Below are 20,774 nucleotides of genomic sequence, written 5' to 3' on the forward strand. Positions count from 1 at the left end.
TAAAATTGAAACAGACCTATTGAATCAACCAAAACTTATAATCATTTTGGCAAATAGCAATAATGAAAATTTCCTCTCTAAAGCAGGATTAAACATATGGAATAAAGACTTCCATACTAAAGAATTGATCCCACTTGATTTCCTCAGGCATAATTGCAGTTAATGACGTTTACCCTAATGGTTCCTTACAAACATTCCAAGAGGGGCCGTAAGGTGGACCAGTGTAGGGTATAGGAGAACAATAATAGGAACGCGAGCCGGCATGGGCACAGCAGCCATGCCGGCTCGCGTTCCTATTATTGTTCTCCTAAACAATCCAAGAGATAAGAGGAATAAACAATATTCACAAAGGAGACTTTTTTAAATATCTAAGATTGAGGGTATTTGTACAAAACAAAATAAGATCAAATAAACCAAAAACTTCATATGGCGATTACTTCCACCATAAAGAAGTAAAAAAGAAGGAAATAAGCAAGGGATATAAAGAATTAATGCTACTCCCAGACAAACTACTCTTCTAGGAAAAATGGGAACAAGAATTGAACAGGGTGTAAAAAGCACAAACTATTGTATAGATCAGGGGTCAGGAACCTTTTTGGCCGAGAGAGCCATGAACGCCACATATTTTAAAATGTTATTCCGTAAGAGCCGTACAATATGCACATGCCCCCCAGTAGATAGGTACAGGCAGTCCCCGGGTTACATACAAGATAGGGTCTGTAGGTTTGTTCTTAAGTTAAATTTGTATATAAGTCGGAACTGTATATTAAATCATTGTAATCCCAGCCAGAACTTTTTTGGTCTCAGTGACAATTGGATTTTAAAAATGTTGGGTTGTCATAAGAACCAGGAGTAACAAATCTTCATTACAGACGCCTCTGATAACTGTTACAGCTGATTATTGTAGCCTGGGGCTAAAGTACAGGAAATTACCAACATCCAGAGGTCCGTTTGTAACTAGGGGTCGTATGTAAGTCAAGTGTTCTTAAGTAGGGGACCGCCTGTAGTCTCGGATCTCAGGCACACCCGTGCCCCTCTCCGTGGTGGCACCTCAGTGCTCACTCACCTCTCCACATTCCTGCTCCCGTCTCGGCTGGCCAGCGCGCACACCGGCACTCACAGATTTAAAGGGCCAACACGCTGCTGATTGGCGCTAACCACTTACCGGGTTCCTATAAAGACTGACGGCTCCCAGCATTCCCACCCGGATCTTAGTGCTTCATGCCTATGAGGAAGCTTTCCACAGTGTTTCCTTCTCAAGTGTTGACCTCCTGTTGTGACCTCGGACCTGTTCCTGATTCTGCTCCTTTGCTGCCAGCCCTGACCTCTTGCTCCGTCCCTGACCTTGCATTATTGCCGCCTGCCTTGACCGTCTGCCTGTTCCTGACCACGAGACTGCCTAGTTATCCTGTACCTCGACCTTGGCTGCCACCGTGGACAAGTTGCGCCTGTGGAATGATCTGGTGGTACCACGCTGCAGCAAGACCATCCTGCTTTGCGGCGGGCTCTGGTGAAGACCGGGTGTCACTTAGATTCCGGTCCAGAATCTACTCCCAGTAGATAGATAGCCACAGCACATGCCCCCAAGTAGATAGGTAGCCCCAGCACATACTCCCAGTAGATAGGTAGTCACAGCAAAAGAAAAATTGAATATTCACTTACCAGCGCTCCCTGCAGTAAACTCCTCATCGCTCCCACACTCTTCTCTTTGACCAGGCTTATTCAATGGCGCCTGGGTCTTACATAGGACGTAGGCAGCGGTAACATAGATGCCTGTGTCCAGTGATCAGTCTAAGACACACACAGCAGCCATCACTATTTTTTAAAGATCTGTCTGAGAGCCAGATACAGCCAACAAAAGAGCCATATCTGGCTCCTGAGCCATAGGTTCCCTACACCTGGTATAGATGGTACTTTACCCCATACAGATTAGCGAAAATGTATTCACATAAATCAAAACATAGGTTGGTGACAAAGAAAGGGTTCATTATTACATGTCTGGTGGAAATCCAAACCAATTAAAACTGTTTAGAACACAGTCTATAATACATATAATACATAATGGGGTATGGGATATTATCCCATACCCCATTCTCCTTTATATTACTAAACCAAAAAATACTGTATCTTAGACATAAAAAACAAGAATATAACAGTAAAATAGGTGGAACAAACCTTTTATCATCCATATTTAAAGGTATAACTCCCGATAAATGGTAACTTTCCAAAGAGGCGCATGAGCTGTCCTTTACTTCTGTCCAACTTCCAACTGCAATGGTAAAAGTAGAGGCTGGCATAGGCATTGTGACATAGTAGAACCAGCTACAAATCCCTAAATATAAAAACAAATGAAAGAAAGTTTTCAAAAATAAGTTACTTTAAAAAAAAAAAAAAACTATTAAAAAAGTAACTAATCAGCAGTGAAATTAAATGCTTTATGCAATGTCCTTGTATGACAAAGAAATATTTTGCTAGAAACTTGGTCCACTACCATGTGAGTTATATAAGTTTATCAGCTTAAACTTATGAATTGTAGGTATGCGAGTGGCTGTCCATCAGTGCGGTATTTTACTCCTGTCCCAATCCTCACACAAATAATGGTGGCATGTCCTTAAAACCGATATAGTAGTAGCAACTTTAAAAAAAATGAAGGTTTTAGGAATGCAAACTCCCTTTTTTGAAAGAGTTTTCCTTTCACCTCCATGAAGGACCTGAGATGTGCCTTATTAAAGGGCATAGGCCCCTTCAGTAATATTCTGTTCCTTATATTAGGGGCATTTGACTCATTGGCCATGTGAAAAGATTTGAAGGATCTGTACACTTAACCCCCACTACTACACAATAGAAGAACATTTAAAGAAGAGCATACTAGAATCAAATATTATGGGATCAAAAGAAACTGGTTTTCATCAATTTTTTATTCCAAATTTATGAGGCTATATGGCTATATGGGCAATCATGCATACAAAATGCAATGTTGCTTGAGCTGAGTGGCTGTTTTCTTAATGGACTGCTCCTTGACCCGTATAAGTCTATGGCCTTTTGGTGCATCCATTCCAATAAACTTAAATCGAATCAGTCAGGACGATTTGTGACACTAAACCACCCACAGATACGCTGAACCGGTGGTTTAGTATCCCAAATTGCCCTGTATGAGCTCTCTCTGTTGGAGCAGATAAAAAAACAAACAAACAACATTTGTACTCGTCAAGGTCTAGATCCATTAGCTCCTGCGCAATACTGCATGTGAAGCCGGCATTTCCAGCTTCATTGCAAATGTGATAATGGTATGGCGCAAACGCAATGAAACTAAAATGTTAAACAAGTTTCATTTAAATATGGGTTATGTATATCGCGCTCCTCCAATATGATAAAATGCTTTTACAATGGTTTTTACCTTTTGTTGCTGTGTTGTGCTCGCGTTTCCCCACCTGGGGTGAAGGATAAGGGACAGATGCACTTCTTCTTTTGTTCTGCCACGGATCCGTCGCAGTCCCGGCCGGTGACCGCGTTCGGATGTGCGTGGACGCTGTTTGAAGTTCTCCGGTGTCTGCTTCGGTGACGTCACCACTGGAGCTACGGGAGCAAACAAGGAACAAATTTCCTACGCGTTTCGGAGACAGGGACGGTCTCCTTCGTCAGGGATCATTATACTCGTTTGAAGGTATCCTTATATAGCTACTTGCCTCACCCTTGAACTTCTCACAGCTGCTACTAAGTGCATCTATCAGTGGTAAGTTTCTAAAAGGCAAATATCTCTATTTCACTATTTAGTCCTCCCGGAGCAAGAGTATTGAGATTAAAAATCCATCTGCTTTCGGCTCTCGACATTTTATTAATAAAATTTCCCCCTCTTTGGTCGGGGGTGATGATTTCAATACCAAAGATGGAGATTCCGGATAGTTGGCCTGAATGTTTATCCATGAAGTGTCGGGACAACGGGTGTCCTTTGTTCTTTTTCCTTATATTTCGTATGTGTTCATTTATTCTCTTATAGAGGGGGCGTATTGTTCTTCCTACATATAATTTTTCACAGCTACATTTCAGTCCATATATCACCCCTTTGGTATGGCAGTTTATTCTATTTTTAATTGGGAAAGAGTCATGGGCCCCGCATACTTCTACTTCATGGACTGGATTTTTTAATTTCAAGGTTTTACACATAGAGCACCTTTTACACGGAAAAAATCCATTTGGCGTTTGTGTCTCAAAGATGGTTTTATTTGTGTTTTTTAGTACCTTTTTACTTTTGATGGTGGGGGCTATCAGATTTCCTAGGTTTTTAGCTTTTTTAAAAGTAAAGGAGGGGTTTTCAGGTATTAATTCGCCTATGACTTTATCCTCCTTAAGGATGTCCCAGTGTCTTTTAATAATCTTTTTAAATAAACCACCGTGTACTGTGTGGTTAATTAGAAAAGGGACCTTGATTTCTAGGGATTTTGTTTGTGTTTTCGGTGATTTCTCTTTTAATAGGTGTTCTCTTGTAAGATTTGCTATTTTGTGTTTTGTTTTTTCCAAATCTTTCTCATTGTATCCTTTCTCCTCAAATTTTTTTGAAAGAATATCAGCCTCCTTCCAATAGTCCTCGATATCTGCACAGTTCCGGCGTATTCTTGTGAATTGGCCTTGAGGAATATTTTGTAGCCAAACAGGTTAATGGCAACTATCGAGTGGTATGTAGCTGTTGCTGTCAGTTGGTTTCCTATAAGATTTTGTGAGGATTTTTCCTTCTTTGATGAATATTGTGAGGTCCAAAAAATTCACTGACTCTTTGCTGTAGATCGGGGTGAATTGTAAATAAAACTCATTTTTATTGATTTCATTAAAAAATTTTAATAGAGATTGTTCGCCGCCTTTCCATATAAAAACAATATCATCTATAAAACGATGCCATAGGGCCAAGTTCGTCCGTGCTATCGGATTGGTATAGATGGCGGTTTCTTCCCATCGGCCAACATAGAGATTGGCATAGCACGGAGCGAACTTGGTCCCCATGGCTGTGCCCCATGTTTGTAAATAAAATTTGTCGTCATATAAAAAATAATTGTGAGATAAAATGAAAGAGATACATTCTCCTATAAAATCAATTTGTTCCATTGGTATTCTTTGTTCCTTATTTTATTACCAATGGAACAAATTGATTTTATAGGAGAATGTATCTCTTTCATTTTATCTCACAATTATTTTTTATATGACGACAAATTTTATTTACAAACATGGGGCACAGCCATGGGGACCAAGTTCGCTCCGTGCTATGCCAATCTCTATGTTGGCCGATGGGAAGAAACCGCCATCTATACCAATCCGATAGCACGGACGAACTTGGCCCTATGGCATCGTTTTATAGATGATATTGTTTTTATATGGAAAGGCGGCGAACAATCTCTATTAAAATTTTTTAATGAAATCAATAAAAATGAGTTTTATTTACAATTCACCCCGATCTACAGCAAAGAGTCAGTGAATTTTTTGGACCTCACAATATTCATCAAAGAAGGAAAAATCCTCACAAAATCTTATAGGAAACCAACTGACAGCAACAGCTACATACCACTCAATAGTTGCCATTACCCTGTTTGGCTACAAAATATTCCTCAAGGCCAATTCACAAGAATACGCCGGAACTGTGCAGATATCGAGGACTATTGGAAGGAGGCTGATATTCTTTCAAAAAAATTTGAGGAGAAAGGATACAATGAGAAAGATTTGGAAAAAACAAAACACAAAATAGCAAATCTTACAAGAGAACACCTATTAAAAGAGAAATCACCGAAAACACAAACAAAATCCCTAGAAATCAAGGTCCCTTTTCTAATTAACCACACAGTACACGGTGGTTTATTTAAAAAGATTATTAAAAGACACTGGGACATCCTTAAGGAGGATAAAGTCATAGGCGAATTAATACCTGAAAACCCCTCCTTTATATTAAAAAAGCTAAAAACCTAGGAAATCAGATAGCCCCCACCATCAAAAGTAAAAAGGTACTAAAAAACACAAATAAAACCATCTTTGAGACACAAACGCCAAATGGATTTTTTCCGTGTAAAAGATGCTCTATGTGTAAAACCTTGAAATTAAAAAATCCAGTCCATGAAGTAGAAGTATGCGGGGCCCATGACTCTTTCCCAATTAAAAATAGAATAAACTGCCATACCAAAGGGGTGATATATGGACTGAAATGTAGCTGTGAAAAATTATATGTAGGAAGAACAATACGCCCCCTCTATAAGAGAATAAATGAACACATACGAAATATAAGGAAAAAGAACAAAGGACACCCGTTGTCCCGACACTTCATGGATAAACATTCAGGCCAACTATCCGGAATCTCCATCTTTGGTATTGAAATCATCACCCCCGACCAAAGAGGGGGAAATTTTATTAATAAAATGTCGAGAGCCGAAAGCAGATGGATTTTTAATCTCAATACTCTTGCTCCGGGAGGACTAAATAGTGAAATAGAGATATTTGCCTTTTAGAAACTTACCACTGATAGATGCACTTAGTAGCAGCTGTGAGAAGTTCAAGGGTGAGGCAAGTAGCTATATAAGGATACCTTCAAACGAGTATAACGATCCCTGACGAAGGAGACCGTCCCTGTCTCCGAAACGCGTAGGAAATTTGTTCCTCGTTTGCTCCCGTAGCTCCAGTGGTGACGTCACCGAAGCAGACACCGGAGAACTTCAAACAGCGTCCACGCACATCCGAACGCGGTCACCGGCCGGGACTGCGACGGATCCGTGGCAGAACAAAAGAAGAAGTGCATCTGTCCCTTATCCTTCACCCCAGGTGGGGAAACGCGAGCACAACACAGCAACAAAAGGTAAAAACCATTGTAAAAGCATTTTATCATATTGGAGGAGCGCGATATACATAACCCATATTTACTTATACTTTTATTAATACCACGATAGGAGGTATTCAGTATATTGCAGCACCAACTAGTCTCAGCTGCGCCAGTAAACACTTGTCCCATTAAGTTTCATTTAAACATCGTGAGAGGAAGAACCAAAATCTTCAGATGTGAATCCGTTGTGCCTCATGAGACTTAAATCTAGGCATAAATGTTTATTTTTTTTTTTTAATAGACCCACAGAGGTCTCATACAGGGTGATGCGGGACACTATACCACTGGTCCATAAGGACCTGTAGTTGTTTTAGAGTTCCAAATCTAAGGCACACAGATACAATGCAAACTCCAGGGTATATTTATGCACAGATGAGAAAACAGACATGTGTGCATGAGTTTACTAAACAATATTTGAACTATATTAAATATTCAATATAAAGTCTTTGTTGCCAGAAAACTAGATGTATTTTCCATGTCATTAATTAGGGAAAGTTCTGTGTGAGTCACATGGCCCAAAGAAATAAAGACACATCTTTCATCAGACAATGAATACAATGTCTGATTTTAAAATTAGAACATGCTCAAACAAAGCTGTTGGTTTGTATATTTTTACATGTTATTTTGAATGTCATAGGAACAATGTCTCGTCACTCTTCAGACAGAAGTTGTCCTCCAGGATGCAGAAGAAAATACCCATAGTGTAAATTGTACATGTGATCTACATGTCAAACAGCTACTTCAATTGTTGTGTTTTTTGTAAAAGTTATGTATATAAAGACACCTTTGTTGCACAAGACAGCTCAAAAAGAACACCAATAAAAATTTCTCATAGAAATAGCACAATTAATAAAGGGATACGCACAGATGCGTCACACTGTATTACAGTATATTGCAAATTACAGCCAGTAATATAGGTCTCTAAGTCACAGTCTTGGGAGAATCTGGAGCGCTAACATGGGGAAGGGGGCAGAAATCAAGACAGTGGTACACATGTCATCATTTATGATCCCTGATTACTCCCAGCACCGATTGTGGAAGTTAAAAGCAGGTACCAACATGTGGTCTTCTCCAAAAAGACACAATTAAGCCAAATCTCTAGGTACTTATACCACTAACAGTGTCCTGGCCTTCAGATGTCTCAAAAATAGCATAGGACTGGCCATGTTAAAACTTAACTTTTAATATAATATTTGATAAAACACTTCATCAATAAGACACAGTAATAAACACAATAAAGTAAAAATGGAGCAGTCTTACCAGTTCGGGCGACAGGCTTCGGGATGTATATCCCTATAAGAGACCCAGGAGGGAGGTACTTGTATTCACTTGCCCTCAATCACTTATGCGGTCCCTAACACCCCAGTTGCTCCTGTCCTGACAAGGACAGTACCCATGCCATCCCTCAAGCAGTGCACTGTCTTGCCCTAAAGGTGTAACCTAAAAAAGGTGCTACCCGTCCTTCCCTTACCAACGCATTTCATCACCGTTGGCGTGAATCATCAGGGGACTAGTTAGGACCAGAAAACTCCAAGGCGGAGGAAAGAGGGCAATAACATCCCTGGGAAGACCCTGGAATCCTGGAGATAGATGACACACAGGCCCTTCCAAAGGCATTAACCCAGAGCGGCTAGGTCCTCATGGTTTGTATACCTGGCTAGTGAGCACTTGCTCTTTGAAAAGGTTTTCCTTATATCCACAATAGACCACATCTATCTGTCTCCTATAGGGTGGACATAATTTTACCTGATAGTTGTCTTCCGGACGCCACGGGAGGATGACATACGCGCCATTTCTAAGAATGTGTCGCGAGTTATCCCTCACTTCCGGCGCCGTAGATGCACCGGAAGTAATCACCTTACCCTTCCAGCGTGACTCTCGCATGCGCATTGAAGGACCGTGCGGTCCATCTGTGGAACGCATCCTCATATTTTTGGGGTAGCGAGGTTGCGCTTGCGTACTATGAGTTTATGTGGTCTACCCGTGAGGCACATCCTATTTGCATGTTTGCGCACGCGTACTGATAGTCTTTTTTCTATTTGAACAACCACATCCCTCGGCATTTAGTGTCAGCGTACGGAGTGTAAAACGTAAATTAGGTAGGTCATTACTTTTTCATGACCTACTGTAGAAAGGAATATCTAATCAGCGCGGTATATACAGGACAACATAATTATTCAATATTCCATTTTGCAGTTCATTCTCAAATTGTTGAAGTGATAAAAGTACAAATATCCCACTTCCGTAACTTTGTAGTGTAGAGTTCCCACATATTGGAAGTATAGTATCGATAAAGGGGTATTTGAATATTCTGTGTAGCCATTATATCTTTTCTTTCATGGTTACATGATTATTTAATCCGTGTCATCTCTTTCTGAAATGGCATCAAATTGGACAATTTTGTCCGATCTCGGCCAGTAATGGTTAAGGAATTATTCATATACCACTACATGAATGGCCGATTCAAAGATTATAAGAGTTTTATTTGGCTGAACTATCTCCCAGATTCCCCCCCAAAAAAGACTCAGGGCCCAGGTTACTGAAAAGGCTTTTACAGAAAACATTTAAAATTTAATTGTTCATTTAGTCCATTTGGGCTTACTGTTTGCAGCTCAAAAATCCAGTATGACTCCTTTTGCAGGGTCATTTGCTCCCAGTCACCCCCTCTCATTGGTTGTTTCACTAAATCTATACCCATAAAGGATATGGCCCATTTGTCACCTCCGTGTTTTTGATTTATATGTCTCACAATTGATGTATCATTATTTTTGTCAATATCCAAAAGATGTTCTCCTATTCGCCTCCTCAATTCCCTATTTGTCTTTCCAATATACTCCATCCCAAAGCCTGTCGCCCGAACTGGTAAGACTGCTCCATTTTTACTTTATTGTGTTTATTACTGTGTCTTATTGATGAAGTGTTTTATCAAATATTATATTAAAAGTTAAGTTTTAACGTGGCCAGTCTTCTCCAAAAAGCACTAATCATACTGCATCATACTATTACGGCACATGGCAGGGGGTAAAAGCAGGGGAAGAGACAGTAGGAGCTGGGTTCTTTTTTTAGACTAACTAAAGCTTTACTGCCTAGACTACACAAACTTTTCTACCAACTTTTTACAAATGAAGTGCGCAGTATTAACATGCAAACTGTGCCCCATTTTGTCACTTTTTGAGGAATGAATTTGGGAGTACATAAATGACAAATCCACCTAGCCACACCATACCTAATACATTTATATTAGAGTGTCAGGACCAAATTTTACATAAATCATTTACTGTATGACTTTGCGTTGCCTGTAAAAACCTCTTTTTTAAAGCTGTGAGACTGGTATCCAGTACTGAAGTACACCAAAACATGCACAACTCTGATTTACTTAAGCACAAAAACATGAATGCTGTGTGTCTGTGGTGAGGGAATAAAGAGGTGCACAGGATGGGTGGGACCATGTGAACTGCACTTTGAATGAGCTAATCTGTTTTAAGTAAATACATTCCATTTTTATGCTCACTTGGAGGTGGAAAGGGCTGTGGAAAATCTAAAATTACCTTATAATTACTGAAGTATAACATGAGTCATTCAGAAATAATGAAAAGAAATCCAGTGCCCTTTAAACTAACAACTTTGCCATTAGGCATAAATGACTAAGCTTTGAGACTTGTGCTGCAACAACTTGGAATATCATTGTCATATTGACATCCCGTCAGATGATCGTTTTACACTTTAAAAAACATATATCAACAATGCATCTTAAATATTTGGGATTTATTAAGCAACCTTTTTTTTCAGGAAGATAATTAACAAAATTGCATAAATCAATAGTCCAGATAATAATAGTTTGTAATATACTTTATTTGTAATACACTTTACTATGTAATATACTTTATTAACACCTTAACATTATGTGATGAAATCGCAATAAGGATATATCACGAGGTCTCACAGGCATCTTTGTATATACTGCACGGTCGCTGCATTATGCAGCAAACTACCGGTTCCAGCATACTGTAATATTAATTTCTTCGCAGCTCTCACTTTTGCCGTTTTATGTCTTTAGGATTTTTGTTACGTTTTAGATGTTTATCTGTGTTTTGTCTGGTGTATATTATTTTTTTTTTGTATATAGTAATAAAGATTGTATAGTTTTGGCATGGCACATGTTTCTTTTGCTTTTTGCACTTTTGCCGTTTTATGACCCTTCATTATTATCTTCTATCATAGAAACGATAACAGAAGTCTCACCAACATGTTGAATGGTGAGACCCAATCAGGTCGAAACAGTGCTGTCTACAGTTGGGAGTCTGTTCCTTCTGGAATAGATGTACTAGTTTGGCTTTAATCCCACATCATGTCATTAGGCCTCTTTTAGGTCATGCTTGATGTCAAGGGAGTTGCCTTACAAGGAAGCTAAGAGGGGTGTGGATTTTCTTAACCCATCCTGGAAAACCAATTTGCATATTTTCCCAGAATTCCCCCTAGTAGAGCATCCATGGCTATAAGATTCCACACGCCTACACGGCGGCCTTAATTGACAGTAGAACTCTTACTTCCCGATTCATTTCAATGGCCTTTTTATGGCTTCCATTAGTGTCTGTTTGCACCACCTCTGTTAGTTCTAACATTATTTGAGCAGAAAAATGGGCAGGTTCTTTTTTTTTCTGAAGCATAAAGAGGTCTTGTTAATTGTAAGAATTTACAGACAAAAGCAGAGAAAGAAAGCGGTCCTTAAAGGGATTGTGTGATTTTTCTGAAAATCGTGCAGGCCAGGCTGGGGGAGGCAAGTTTTAAAAGAAGAAAGCTGTACTCACCTCCTTACTCGCTCCTGATGTCCCACGCCGCCGCCTCGCTGGTTTGTGCCCCTATTTGTTTACAGGGGCGCAGAAGCTCCGCTGAGTTTGGCTGCCGGCCTGCCACACACACCCATCCATATTCCCAGCATTGTATCATGCACTGTAATATGGGGAAGGGTGGGTGTTGCCAGCCAGAAGCCGAACTCAGTGGCATGGCGGCGCCGGACACCGGGAGTGACGTTGGATCGGAGTACAGCTTTCTTTTTTAAAGCTGATCTCCCCAGCCCGGCTGCACAATTTGCAAAAGAGGACAATCCCTTTAATGGTTTCCACTTAGGTCTCTAGTTTAGAACGATCTTTATGTATGTGTGGGTGTATATATAAACAAACGAAGGAAATCAAAAGTAGCACAACCTTTAAAAGTGGGTGCACCATCTGTTGTCCGTGTCAAGGGACTCAATAGTAAATCAGGAAAAGCAGAAGCACTCCGAAGTACAGTAGTGTATCAAAGCAGGGTGATTTTTATTCCAAGGTTGCGACTTTTCGGTGAATGCTCACCTTTTTCAAGCATACAACAGTGACCAGCATTTACATGTATAAAGCCCAACCCACATTCTGATTGGTTTGTAAAAAAGTGATACAAGTGACTACATAATATAATACATGATAGATTTAATATATACATTTCTGATAATAATGCATAAAAGAAAGTGCATGTGCAAAACTCCAAAGTGCAGTGTATAAAACAATAGGTAAATGTCATCTCTCGGTAGAGGGCTGCCCCATAGTCTTGTAGTTCAATTCATGAAAAATATGTAAATAAGCCATCTGCTAAATAGTAACATACCAGGATGTGAGCTTGTTTCCGGACTGATGTGTAACACTCACAATTATCCAAACATGCCGGAAGTGGAGTGTGCGTGAAGCAAGTTAGGCCGGTTGCCATCTGTCAGGTAGGCTGGCGCATGCGCACAGTGGACAAAGGGAATGCAGCAGCCATATTGGAAAAGGCTATGGGGGATAGAAGCTCAATAGATGACATAGAGAAAAAAAGTGGTGAGTATATTAGGCGTTTGCTTCCCCACAGAGTGTCATAGATACACTGTATCAGCCAATTACAGGCCCGTGAGGAAAATTAGGACCCACGGAACATTCAGATGATAGCGAATTAGCAGCCACCCAACTTACCCGCTATCGGTCCAACGGCACTTCATATATGGGGATGTTGACCAGGGTAATAGCCCAATTAGAGTACATGAGAAAAATAGTCGTCTATGGGGTGTAGCAGAAAAATTTATTCAGAGACTATTGGGGTGCATTAGTACCACCGAAGCAGCAATCACAGTCATTTCCACTATTTCTTCTTGTTGGCTGGATATATTATATATATATATATATAATTATATACGGACAAGCATCAATTCTGTAGCAGAAAATTGTACTATTACGGGCATGCAAGGTTTTTTTCTGGCGCAAAAAAACACTCATCACATCGGTCATACTTATGATAAATCCCTCCCATAGTAACTTACCTTGAACATTCTGATTTGGAACAGCAACATTTTCTCCACTCATTAATACAATACAGTTGTTGGGAGCCCGGACAGTTGCATGCCATGTTGACAATGCTACAGGTGGCTCTTGACATGGAAAAAGGGCCCTGTTGTTAATAGGTGATCCAAAGGTGTAAACGCAAGGTCTAGATAAAACAAAGCATTAATTACAACAAATAGCATTTTATTATTCCAATAATAGTAAATGTTTATATTTATAACATATCAATTAACTCCAATCCTGCATTGATTTTAGTATTGAAGTCGGTTTGACCATTTGAATTATTTTCATTAGCTATTACAAAAGAAAACATTTTATAACTTACCTTTTACTATATCTGTAGCGCCTAATGACCATGTTACATTCTAGAGATTTATGCACGTACTGTAAATGTTCACAAGCATTTTCATTTGCTCATGCAAATACACATAATCATCTTAACAGAAACTTAAAATAATATGCAAATCCAAGAACATCTGAACTATTTAAAGAGAACCCGTCAGGCAAATTAACCCCCTAAACTAAATATATTTTCATAAACTGCCATTAGAAAGCATTGCCTCGATCCCTTCATTATATCTCTACATGCCTGTAAACCTAAGCAATGAGGTCCTAAAGATGTATGCAAGTGACCTGTGAGATGTCCAATGAGTCATTATCATATTCAAGCTGTCCAGCTTATTCATGAGTGGGAGGCACAGCCACACCCCCAGTGCTTGACTGACAGCCTGTATGATGGTGTGATGGCACCTCCATGTGCTTCCTGGTGCTGGTGCCCCCTGCAGCCTGTGTGTGTCTATAGAAGAGATACAACAGCTCCAGGCAGCCATGTTTTTGCAGAACTGACATGTAGTAGCTGATGTCTGTGTCTCACACATGTATTAGGAGAGCATGTCAGCAGATACAGCACAGACACTAGCAATGCTTTACTATACATTAATTTTTACAAAAAATTGGACCAATTGTCAGGCAGGGTTTTTTAGATACAATTTACAAAAACCGTCCTGAGACGGCATAGAGAAGCCCATATCCGGACAATAGAAAGTGGTAACTAAAACTTAGCTTTTATATTTATTATGTATGAATTGACTAGGTAAAGGCTGGGATGGAATCATTGTGAGCTGCTCCAACAGGTAGAGGTGACAGAAATAGTGACCTGATTACAGGTGTCCTTTAACCCCTTAACGCTCTGCGCTGTAGCTCTACGACGCAGAGGTGTGGAGTGTGTATGTAGAGGGCTCACGGGCTGAGCCCTGTTCATATGTTGTTGCATATTGCAGCAAACCCCCACCACTATTAACCCTTCGATGTAGCCGGCAAATCTGCCGCCGGCATTTAAAAAAAATGGCAGCGCCCATCTTTCTTGAGATCGTCACTCCCCCGAACATCAACGGGGGTTGGCGATCGGTTGCCATGACAGCCTGAGGCTGCATGGTTTCTGAAGATTCGTTATGATGAGCCAGTGGCTCATTGTAATGAATCCTATGCAAAAACGCCATATACTGCAATACAGTAGTATTACAGTATATGGTAGGAACGATCAGATCATTTAGGGTTAAAGTACCCTAAATGGTCTAAGAAATAGTGAAAAAAAAAAGTTTAAAAATGTAAAAAATGTATAAAATATTAAAAATTCAAATCACGTCTACTGCATCAGGTTTTCTAATGGCAATTTACATATATTCCAGAATGTTATAAACAGTGATCAGCTTAACAGCAATTAATTGCAAAGTCAATATTTGCATAGAAAATGTGTTTTGGGGGAAATAGTTCATTTAAACTTCATTGCAGGTCTGCCTTAAAAGGAGCAGCTAACATCGTTTCAGTGATTGCTCCATAAACACAGGTTTGGGTGTTGATGAGGACATGGCTGGAGATCAATCTGTCATGATTAAGTAAGAATCACGCCACTGGACACTTTAAAAGGAGGTTGGTGCTTGTTATCATTGTTTCTCTTCTGTTAACCATGGTTATCTCTAAAGAAACACGTTCAGTCATCATTGCACTGCACAAAACTGACCTAACAGGGAATAGTATCGCAGCTAGAAAGATTGCACCTCATCGCAGCATCAAGGAATTCGAGGTTCCATTGTTACCAAAAAGGCTCCAAGGCGCCCAAGAAGGACCAGCAAGCGCCAGGACCGTCTCTTAAAAGTGTTTCAGCTTCGGGATCGGGCTACCAGCAGGGCAGAGCTTGCTCAGGAATGGCAGCAGGCAGGTGTGAGTGCATCTGCACGCATTGTGAGGCGGAAACTCTTGAAGCAAGCCCTGGTGTCAAGGCAGCAAAGAAGCCACTTCTCTCCAGAAAAAAAAACATTAGGGACAGACTGATATTCTGCAAAAAGTACAGGCAGTGGACTGCTGAGGACTGGGGTAAAGTCATTTTCTCTGATGAATCCCCTTTCCGGTTGTTTGGAACAGCTGGAAAACAGCTGGTTTTAGTCTTGCTTAAAACACATCCATGAATAAAGAATGGTGCCAGAAAGTCCTCCAAGAGCAACTTCTCCCAACCGTCCAAGAGCAGTTTGGTGATCAACAATGCCTTTTCCAGCATGATGCCACCTTGCTATAATTGTAAGGTAATCCCATTGAGAACTTGTGGTCAATCACCAAGAGATTTGGGTGGACAAACAAAAAACAACAAATTGTGACAAAATGCAAGCATTGATTGTGCCAGAATGGACTGCTATCAGTCAGGATTTGGTCCAGAAGTTGATTAAGAGCTACCAGGGAGAATTGCAGAGGTCCTGAAGAAGAAGGGTCAATACTGCAAATATTGACTTGCTGCATTAACTCATTCTAACTGTCAATAAAAGCTTTTGTTACTCATAATATGATTGCACTTGTATTTCTGTATGTGATAAAAACATCTGACAAACACACATAAAAACCAGAGGGCAACAGATCATGTGAAAATATAATATTTGTGTCATTTTCAAAACTTATGGCCATGACTGTAGAACTAATATAAAACATAATAAACAGTAAAAATCACAAACACCTTAGGTATCGCCGCATCCCAAAATGCCCGATCTATCGAAATATAAAAACGGTTATTGCCGACGGTGGCCTCCAGGAAATGGCGCCCAAATGTCCAAAACGTGAATTTTACACCATTTTACATGACAAAAAATGTAATAAAAATTATCAAAATGCCTCACAGACCTCAAAATGATAGCAATTTAACCGCCGGCTTATTTAACAAAAAATGACACATCACACAGCTCTGTACCCTAAAGTATGAAAACGTTATTAGCGTCAGAAGATGGCAAAAATGTTTTTCTTTTTTGTACACATTTGTTTAATTTTTGAAAATGTATTAAAATGCAATAAAACCTGTATAAATTTAGTATCACTGCGATCGTACTGAACCAAAGAATAAAGCAGAGGTGTTATTTGGAGTGCACAGTCAAAGTTGTAAAAACTGAGCCCACAAGAACGTGACGCGTTTTTAAAAAAAATGTTTTCCGCATTTGGAATTTTTTTCCAGCTTCCCAGTACACTGCATGGAATAATAAATAACATCACGGAAAAGTCAAATATGTTACGCACAAAATAAGCCCTCAAACAGCTCTGTACATGGAAAAATGAAAAAGTTACGGATTTTTGAAGGTGGAGACCGAGAAATGAGCTAAAAAAAACCCTGCCTCCTTAAAAGGTGAACTATAAATTGAGGTGCATTTGGAATTTTTTTTCCAGCTTCTCAGTACATTGCATGGGCTAGTAAGTGGTTACACTAGAAAGTACACTTTGCAGTGCAGATAACAAACTCTAAACTTTGTTGCCTTGGAAAATGGGAACATAAAGATGGAAATGCAAAAATTATAAAGGGCTGTGTTCTTAAAAGGTTAATATAATGAAGTTTTACTATTGCAGCATTAGGACTTCATTTGCCATTAATCATTCACTGTAAGAGCTTTGTTAGCCATTTGACTTTGCATTTCCCAGATATGATAATTTCCTTGGAAACCACAAACTGTTTTGTACGGTTAGTGAAATCCCCTTTGTTCACGCTGTGAGACAGGACTACAGCAGAAAATCTCCATAAAATATACTTGATTAATCTTATTTCCCAAAGTTAAAGGGGCATTCCCATCTGGGCATTCACATTTCATTTAATTAATTTGCTATACATTTCTTCAATTGGATGTTATTAAAAAAACGTTCCTGTGTGAAGATAATTTCTCATAAATGTAGCTATGTTGTCCCTTAGAAACGAGATAGCTTCCTCAGATACGACCACCTCGCACTTTGGCAGGGGTGGCCAGACATGCACTACTAAGCCCTGCCTGACCATCTGGATTCATTACCACAGGATGGCTGTGGGACCTGCATTAACTCCCGGACATTTCATTTACAAAAGCTTTTTGTTTGTTTGTGCAATCATTCCAGCAGGGGTGGTCGTATCCAAGGACACAGTCTTGTTTCTAAGGGACCAAATGACTGCATTTATGAGAAATTATCTTCACCCAGGTAAAATTTTTATAACATCTATTTGAAGAAATGTTTATACAGGGCAGATAAATTAAATTGAATGTAAATATCCAGCCGAGAATACCTTTTTAAAGGTATGGCACTTATTGGACATCTTATGGCAATACTAACCCCTTAGCACTCTGCGTCCAATATATGGGATGCAGAGAGCTGGGCTGTAACACTCAGCATCCGATATACAGCTAAGATCTCAAGCTGGGCCGGCATCGGGATGCACGGGGTACCGACTAACTAACAGCCGACATCCTATGGAAGCCCTGGTCCGATCAGTATGTCAGGGCTGCCTGCAGGCAGTGCCAGTAAGATGGCGTCTGTGACGTCATCTTAAAGGAACAGTGTCAGCTTATGCATGTGCATAGGGTGACATTGCTAATACCATGCAATACATCAGTATTGCAGGTTATTATCATTTTCAAGCAATCAGATGGTTGCTTGTTCATCTCCAATGGTTGAACTAGTCAAAAAGCTAAAAATGTAATTCAATAAAAAATAAAAACGCTCATAATCCCCATAACAAATAAAGAGACACATAATACACAAAAAAAAGTCTAAATCATAACACAAACGCCACATATGTAGTATCACTACGTCCATAACACCCCTTTGATTAAAAGTCAATAATTATTGAACCCCAATGAACGCTGTAAAAACAAAACTGTTAGAAACCTGCCAAAAATTATGCTTTTTACCTATTTAATCCCACAAAAAAGCAATAAAAAGTGATCAAAAAAACATCGGTACTCCAGAATTATAATGTAGCAAAGTATATCATGTCCCGCAAAAAACAAGATATTAACCACTTCTGTAGCCAAAAAGGTAAAAATGTTATGCAACTTGGAATAATGCGATGAACAAATAATAGATTTCAGCCCTCTCCAAGTACTCCTACCTAATGTGCGCCGTACGATTACAACGTACATCGGGACGTAATTAAGGGATTGTTTCTTACTACATAAATACCAAAACAGTTTTATCAAGCCACTATTGGCTCTAAAGGGGTTAACTCAGGGCATTGCATGCAGGGATGCATTGTCATTGAAGGAGAGAGGAGTCAATTTCCTCAAGTGGTGCTCTTCCCTGACCTGCAGAAAGCTGACCAACTAATAAAAAGATGCTGCTTTAGTCATGTCTTTGCATTTTGTGATTTAGTCATGTTGTAGAAATGTACTGTACTTTAAGAAAAAAATCATATTATTTTGGTTAGAGTTTGACCATGGTAGAATGCATCAGTCTAATGCATCAATTTCCCTTACATACATACCGTATATACTTGGGTATAAGCAGAGTTTTTCAGCACAAAAAATGTGCTTAAAAACCCAAACTCTGCTTATACTCAAGTCAAAAAAACAATTTCAAAACTCACCTTTCCGGCGCCCCCAGCAGGGGCTGGCAGGCTATATACTGGGGGTGCAGGGGCTGGCAGGCTAGATGCTGGGGCAAGGCTGTGACCAATGCGTTTTCCACCCACGGCTTATACTCGAGCCAATAGGTTTTCCAAGTTTTTTGCAGTAAAATTAGGGTCCTCAGCTTATACTCGGTTGGCCTATACTCGAGTATATACGGGTAATTTTTTTAGGTATGGAAAAGTGTACCAACAGCTTGTGATAAAATATAGAACTATTATGTATAAAACGGCGTGATCAGTAAATAAATTCATGCCATTGGAATATTTAGAATTTAACGCCAAGATCCAGAAATTTTCCCTTCTGAATAGGATTTTCCTCCAATCTCCAACCCGCGTTGGGCAGTTAACCTGATCAATGAGAAATGCTGTTTTTCATACTTATGTGTTGGGCAATTGTGGTGCGACCTATATATATGTGTTCAAACAGCAGCGTATTATATATACACAACATTATGTGTGTCACAGTTAATAAATGATCTAATAATCTGAGTTTTGTTGTCATTCACCATTTTATACTCAGCAAGGGGACATACATTACAGCAAGATCCTCCACATTTATGAAAACCTTTTATCGCAAGGCACGTATCGATCCTACGTTTTGTATCAATCATGATAGGGGAAAGAATATTGCCATAATGTCCATTTTTCATAATTTTATGTAAAATAGTGTCCTGCTTAAGGACAGGTACCGTATATACTCGTGTATAAGCAGAGTTTTTCAGTACAAAAAATGTGCTGAAAAACGTCCCCTCGGCTTATACGCGAGTCTATTACAAAAAAAAAAAAACGTAAATACTCACCCTCCGATGTCAGCGCGTCCTGTCTTCTTTCTTCTCTGCGGCTCCTCTTCTCCCTTCTGTCATGGAAGAAAATCTGTAATGAGCCCGGAAATATAGAAAAACAATGAAAAACTAAATGGTATGGGAAGACTGTTGGAGTTGGGTGTGATGTACCCTCCCCTGTGATATATACAGCAAGTGATGGAACAAATCCAAGGATATAATTACTGCCAAATGAGATGAATGGTATAGGTGTTTGATATAAAACATATATATACAATATCAAACACCTATACCATTCATCTCATTTGGCAGTAATTATATCCTTTTAGTTTTTCATTGTTTTTCTATATTTCCGGGCTCATTACAGATTTTCAGCCACGTGGATTTATTGGTTATGTACTTTTCATTTTATTTTGAAGTTCCATGTAGCAACCTTACTACACGATAACCATTATGTAGGATCGTGGAGACACTAAGCTCAGTCAGTTAATGTTGCAACGCAGGCGCAGCCGAGATAATACTAATTGATCAGCTGTGACCAGCATTCCTCTGCAAGAATGCGTACCGCATAAGCCAGAGGAGGGTCTCCTGCATATTGCAATACATCCACATTCTTCGTATTCGCATCATGTTTCATCATACAACATATTGTGGGTTTTTGTTTCCTCTCCTTTTCTTTGATTTTATATATTTTATTATAATGTTTTCCAGGGCTTAGGTGCCGATTCCGGATGTACGTGTTCCACGTCACCCGGCTACCGGCATATTAGACACACACCCTGTTTCACTCAGTATGCCATGACTAAGGGTGTAGTCCACACCTGAAACGCGTAGGCTTCGCTCCCTCCACAAGAAGTGTCTCTGGTGATGCGATAATGGATGTTTGCCACTGATTTTAT

General features: G+C 39.6%; 1 protein-coding gene across 7 annotated transcripts in view; it reads right to left on the reverse strand.

The window, feature by feature from the left end:
• Window positions 1–20,774, reverse strand: part of AOPEP (aminopeptidase O (putative)) — a 304,550-nt gene that overhangs the window by 244,588 nt on the left and 39,188 nt on the right. For all 7 annotated transcript variants that reach the window (XR_011855579.1, XM_072150843.1, XM_072150844.1 and 4 more), the window contains 2 exons: window positions 13,173–13,339; window positions 2,176–2,332 (listed from right to left, as the gene is read on the reverse strand). Coding sequence is in view for 6 of the 7 variants with exons in the window: in XM_072150843.1 (XP_072006944.1) it covers window positions 2,176–2,332; window positions 13,173–13,339 (324 nt within the window). In the remaining variant the exon portion in view is untranslated. The remainder of the gene's footprint in view (window positions 1–2,175; window positions 2,333–13,172; window positions 13,340–20,774) is intronic.

The sequence above is a fragment of the Engystomops pustulosus genome, chromosome 1 (assembly GCF_040894005.1).
Source record: "Engystomops pustulosus chromosome 1, aEngPut4.maternal, whole genome shotgun sequence".
Classification (NCBI taxonomy): Eukaryota; Metazoa; Chordata; class Amphibia; order Anura; family Leptodactylidae; genus Engystomops; species Engystomops pustulosus.